The sequence below is a fragment of the Neodiprion pinetum genome, chromosome 2, assembly GCF_021155775.2.
Source record: "Neodiprion pinetum isolate iyNeoPine1 chromosome 2, iyNeoPine1.2, whole genome shotgun sequence".
Lineage (NCBI taxonomy): Eukaryota > Metazoa > Arthropoda > Insecta > Hymenoptera > Diprionidae > Neodiprion > Neodiprion pinetum.
The window spans coordinates 36,836,767-36,843,083 of record NC_060233.1 but is presented as its reverse complement, the minus strand read 5'-3'; the positions used below and the strand labels follow the sequence as shown (position 1 = coordinate 36,843,083).

Sequence of the window (6,317 nt, the reverse complement as noted above, 5' to 3'; positions counted from 1 at the left end):
GTATATTTCAAACGAAACGGTCCGGCCCCCTGGTCCAAAGTTATAAATAACTTGCGAAATGTGGCAAATTTTTTTTAATTCGCACACTTATTATACCGTTAGGCATGTAATTTAGTCGTGCGATGAACCACCATAGATATTCAACCAATTCATCAAAGATACGTTATTTGAATCCGATGTTTTCAGCCTAGTTGGTGACTAATTTTCTTTATGCCAAATTTATCATTCACTTTACCTAAGGCACGTTTCATCAACGTGTTGTTTATCGCTGATTCCGAACGCGTGTCTCAATCGCCTTTACTCGCTGTCAGCAACGCGATAACGCAATTCAAACAATGCTTTATCACTTGGAATCCAGTATTCATAAGTTCCTTTTCCCGAGGTAACATTGTAACGAAGAGGACCTTTAAGCCTGAATCACCCGGACCGTCAGACTGCTCTGGACCGATCAAGACGCGAACTTCGCAGTTGACCTTCAAAGCCACACGTGCAGATCTGCGAATTCGGCCTCTCATGTTCAGGGTCAATTTTTCGTTCTGGCACCCGAACGAACCAAACGAACGGCTGTAGCGGGAAGAGCCGATTCGTAAGTCGCAACGTATCTCGGGATTGGAGCCTGTCTGATTGTGAGCACCCACTGCGACGTAAATAAGTGGGGAATAAGAGTCGTCGATGCGATGCATCGGTCGTACGGCGATAGAATCCGAAGGAGGAAAACGAACGCGCTGAAATAGTCGTCGCTATAGGTCAGAGCGGCCGGAGCGAATTGCCGAAATCTTTTTCTCGCTTCGCGGAATCCTAATCCTTCGATATTCTCTCGGCTACAGTGGGATGCGTTCAGACACGGCGAATGCTAAAGATAGTGTAACGCGCTCTGTCTGTCTCTCGCTTTCGTTTATCGCACTCTCTTTTTTACCGATCGCGAGTGGGAGTGTCCACGTGCTGTTTTTGCACGAAGCGTAGAAGTTGCCTGACCGTCAGTGAGCCAGTTTCGCAGCTCAGCCGGCGCCGTCAAATCTTCTTCGCGATACTCTGCCATTCAAGTGCGATGATTACTGGTCGTGTTCGGTTTGCAAATGAATGCTGAACATCACCGTCGGATTTTAATGTTGTTTTACTCCTTTGGATGGCGTGACAATCGGTAGAAAGAATTGTTTCTCCGGAATTTACGCTCGCTTGACATTAGCGGAAGTGTTAATCAGTGCATTCAGATATGAGAAAAAAAAGGTCGGGATATTGTGGTTCGTGCAGCTCGCGGGCAGTTGTTCGATTCTTCCACGTTCGCTGCGGGTCATTATGTTTTTCCTCGTTCCAGTGTGCGGAAATGTTTTTTGTGCTAATGAATCGTCTCGAGTTTAACACATTCACCATCAATTCTGCTACGGCCAAATTCATTCTTCCAGAAAAGTAAGGTAAGATATTATCGTAGATTTATAGGTATAGTTACAGATTTACTACTACTTGTGGAAAGTTTCAAATACCGGAAATATGAATTATCTATTCGGTTTTATTTCGATGTACGGGTGTCAGAGTTAATGAAGCTACTACAGACCTCAATGTCACCAGAAAACTTTAATTTTAAAACTGGTGTGCGGACATTTAAAAAAATAGGTTTCCTGTTATAAAGCTCGTGAGGTTTCATTTCTTGACTTCACACCGATTTACCTCCTAAACACCAATTTCTCGCAGGATTAAAATATGATAATCGTTGGTTCATTTTCAACCCTCAATATGTTTTCGGCCGTCACCGTTTGCATTAGAAGCTTTCCGATCGATTTACCCGATAATCTCCGTCTTATAATTTTTCGTGCTCCCCACTTAAGTCTGAGGTAAAAATAAGTTTGAGTTGAAAAATTGAACAGGTTCCAAAAAGTGTTGCGCTTACATATTTAGTTTTCAAATTTTATTCGTGTCGCTGATATTCACGTTCGAGTTTGGAAGTTCGCAGTTCAAAATGTAGACGCAGTTTTCAAAACGTCATACGATGACCGTAAGACTCGATTGCCGATGATTTTTTAGGTAACGGGTTTCGAAATTGTACCGAAAAAAATCAAGGGGGTGAGATACCTTTATCGGTTATGAAAAATCGTAAACTTTTTTCTGTAAAATGATATCTAAACATGTTAAGAATTCTATATCGAATACCCAGTTCGAAATTACAAGTACTTTCGATGTTATTGTGAATGATCGTCAAAAGTGTTCCGGCCGACAGCGGAGCATGCCCCGTTCTATAATCCGTCTTTTTCACAATCGGATCTGTTATGTTTTGTAGCAAAGCAGTGGCGGAGCGTGGGTTTCAGTCGCCCGGGGCGTAAGCCAAATTCGCCACCCCCTTGTTTAGGTATTTAAATCCAAAACGACCCGAAATTTACAGAAATTCTAAAGAACTTTTCGGCAAGAATAAATTCGTTATTGTGCATTTTACAGGATGCAAATAAAGAAGTCGTGTACGTATGATTTATGATATAATAAACACGTAGAATTATGGCAACCGGTTAGTACAGACGGTTTTGCCAGTCGCTGGAGCGAGCGAGATGACTAAAAAAAATAATATGAAATATTACTCCAAGCTGCGCTACTGAAGCAAAGCGGATGTTTTGAAAGAAGGATTCGTGAAAAAGTTCTCGGAAGGACTGATTATACTTTTTCAGTGACCGTTTTCGTCACCCGAGGGTCGCAATGAAATTTTAAGCCCGCTTTCCTTAAAACTCCACTTTCAGAACTGGTTTTTTTTCTGGCGTCACAGATAGCTAAAAAACGAAACAACTGATATCGACAAAATTGGATGCAGATTTTCCGTACTCTACTGTCTAAAATACGAACCTAAATGTTTTCAAAATCGAACAAAGGAAAGCATTTTTTTACTGTCACATACATCCACTTGTGAAATTCTCTTAACTATTTTATTACACACGACATTTTTTATTACTGTTATTTTGCCAAGGTACAAACAGGTATCTTTAAATAATACTGACAATATAACTTCATGGAGATAAATATTTCATCAATAATTTATTTTTCGTGATCGTTCATTGTTAGTTTTTTTTATATTTAATTAAATGAACATTCACACATACATCTACGGAGACAAAATCCAAACAGTCCCTCTTGGAAAAGCATTAAATGTTTTATTTTTATCAGTTATGTTAAGCGGAGAATGTGACGTTTTGATTGTTCTTGTTTTCGTTACGAAGAAAGAAATATGAGAACGAAATTGTCGATCAATTCAACTTTCATTGTTTATTGTTGATTCGATGCGAGATCAGATGAAAATTGACCACGATGATCGAAGATGGTCATCGATGTCTCCCTCGTGGTGACTGATATTCGTCGATTAAATGTGGTCTTGTATCTTCTGCGTAGTATCAAAGGTCGATGACTTTTTTTAATTTCATTTTCGTAGCTAACCACTTAAGGTCATGAAACCTTAAATATGTGGCCCCAAGCGCGCCGGTGCTGTAATTGCCAAAAATCGCGAAATACCGTCATAAAGTAATTAATGGTTTTTGGTGTCCCAGGTGAATATTTACTTTCGAAAGCATGGGTTTCAAGTATTTTTAAGGTCAATGAATCCGATTATGATAACGAATAAAAATTTACCGTGCATTCATAAATGCATTCAAATAGCGTCATAGAACAAACTATCGCCTTTTTTCTTTCGGATGAATTTTACTTTTCATAAATATTTTGCGATCGGCCGTTTTCGAGATCATCGTGGAAGTTTGTCGAACAGACCAACGGACTGTTTCTTTTGCATGGCGATGAAAAGTGTCGCGATCAAACGGTTTCTCCGGCTTGTTTCAGAAGAAACAGTTCTCCTGCGTGACAACAAAATAATCAGTGGAAGATGTTTTCGAACATTCCTTGTAAAAAATTCGAGTAAAAAATAAGCAGTGAAGTACAAAATATTGTAAGCGCAAAAAATTTTTGGAGACCCGAAGCCTAATGTGTATAACGTACCTGTGTGTATCTGCACGTGGAGACTTATTCTTCTCAAAGTTACGCATAGTGTAAATTGGGAGTATCGTGTAACTGAATTTATTTAAAAATCGTTTTCTCGGCAAAAATAATATTGCAAATTTTTCTTGTATTCACCCTTCTACGCTGATCTTTGCACGAGTCGATAGCGAGAAAAAACTTATCGGTAAATTCTTATTTCCGGTAAATTTAGTTGTCCTGGTTACGCTGAATGCATAAAATTTCATCCTGAACGAATTTCAGCTCCGGTGTGATGACAGGGCATCGCTACAACCTTTGTATAAATGGAAGACCATCTTCCAAGAGGATATTTGTCACGGTCTGCTTCATAATGTGTCCGATCTGTACAATATTGTTACTGAACGTTCACACTCCTGACTTCAAACAGTATACTTCAAGTACGAATTTATCGCCGGCTTACAATTTGACAAACACTGTAAACTCGCCCTTGTCTACCAAGGATGATTTTCCCGTCACTCACCCGTCCAACGACGAAACAACGTTGATCAACTTGACGAACTTCCAGTTCACGATTAACCACGATCCCTGCAAGAACAGCCAGCCCTTGATAGTGGGTTTAATTCATTCCGCCCCAAAGAATTACGCGAAGAGAATGACTATCCGCGAGACGTGGGGAAACAAGGTTCACGGAATCACGGTACTTTTCTTCGTCGGTATGACGTCTGACTTGCAAAGCAAGCTGGAGGAAGAGGACAAGACTTACGGAGACATCGTTCAAGGGAATTTTGTGGACTCTTACAGAAACTTGACCTATAAACATGTGATGTTGCTCAAATGGGCCAAGTACCACTGTCCGAGTAAGTGAGGCTTTAAGGCTCACTCTCGCATCGACGCCATACTAAAAAGTTACAAATTTTCACAAAGCTTGCGCTTCGCAGAATGCTTGTCATCACCCACGGCAGCTTGCCGGCATTGAGTGAAATATCATCGCGTTTACTGCAAACTCATTAACTGCTTCATTAGATAATTCACGTAAACAAATTCTATTCACTTGGGCTGAAATAGTTGGATCGCATAGTTGTTGTTTTTCGTTTTCGCCAATGTACAAGGATCTAAAGTAATTAGATGATTTTTATTTTTCAGACGTCAAATACGTGCTCAAGCTGGATGACGACGTCGTCGTTAATACACCCGCAATGCTTGGGTTCATGGCTCGCAACATGTCACTTTGGGGTACGAATCGAGTGATGCATTGCAGCCCGGCATCGTGCAGAACGCCGCAGCGCAAAGCTGGCTTGAAATGGATGGTCACGCAGGATGAATATCCTGAAAAAATGTACCCCGCATACTGTTTGGGCTGGGTGATAATATACACGATAGATACTGCCATTCTTTTGTACGAAGAGGCGCAGCGTACTCCTTACTTTTGGATAGACGACGTGCACGTAACCGGCATTGTCGCAAATAAGGTCAACTTAACTTATACGTTACTGAACTCGCAAATTCTGAGGCATAAAAGGCTCGCAGACTTCATCAAGTCTCCGAAGGCTACGGTTGACTTCCTGATCGCTGGACCGGAATTGAGCGAGGCTGATTCGAGGGCACTGTGGAAGGCGATCGTCTCCACTCTGACCTAGGTCCACGTGTTGTAGTGCTCCTGTAAACATTGACGAGGAGTTACAGTGATATTCAGCGTATATTGGTTCACAGTGACATTACCGAAAATGGAATCCGCCTGATCTAATATTAATCTGAAATTGAATTTCTTCTGTCTGTGATCGTGGCCTTAGGTTCAGAGGTACCAATTTTGATAGATAGATATAACCGCGCAGAGGTCGAAAGTAATAAAATTGTGCTGTGGTAAGTGACGAGAGAAATATTTCACCGTTTTAATTTCAAGTCTAAAATATTTAATTCAGTATCTTCGGTGTGAAGATGTTTGTATTATACTTAATTTCTCAGGTTTATATTCAAATACAAATCAGTGACAATTGTTTATACCCTAAGTAACACCGTAGCATTTCATCATTTAAAATATTGTACTTTTCAATTTCGAACATTATTGTGCTGCACTAGGCTTTATGCGCGTAGCGAAAGATCTACGACTGACCTATAACTTTGTAAATCCTTGACCAACAATCGACGAAACTCACCTCAATCACCCAGATATTGGTGAACTAGAATCGAAGTTTTTCCGGCTTACCCAACTCAAGGCTCGGATGTATCGTGGGTGTGACAATTGTTGCCAATCAATACTTTGGCGCGACTAGTAATTACGTCTGTGATCATAACGAAAATGAATCCCCCGTCACCTCCGTAACTGAAAGTTTGTTATGTATTTGAAAATCAACGGTAAATTGTGCCGGACCCTGAATAGA

The 6,317-nt window shown here is 40.6% G+C and overlaps 1 protein-coding gene across 2 annotated transcripts; it reads left to right on the top strand.

Moving 5' to 3' along the window:
* Positions 1–722: 722 nt before the first annotated feature.
* LOC124211698 (beta-1,3-galactosyltransferase 5-like) lies at positions 723–5,945 on the top strand. Of its 2 annotated transcripts, none has more exons than XM_046611032.2 (3): positions 723–1,407; positions 4,222–4,796; positions 5,083–5,945. In XM_046611032.2, the coding sequence occupies exons 1-3, from the start codon at positions 1,214–1,216 to the stop codon at positions 5,574–5,576; spliced, it is 1,263 nt and encodes a 420-aa protein (XP_046466988.1). In that variant the 5' UTR covers positions 723–1,213; the 3' UTR covers positions 5,577–5,945. The 2 variants fall into 2 exon arrangements, with proteins under 2 accessions (XP_046466988.1, XP_046466989.1); XM_046611033.2 differs by having other exon boundaries at positions 726–1,412.
* Positions 5,946–6,317: the final 372 nt, after the last annotated feature.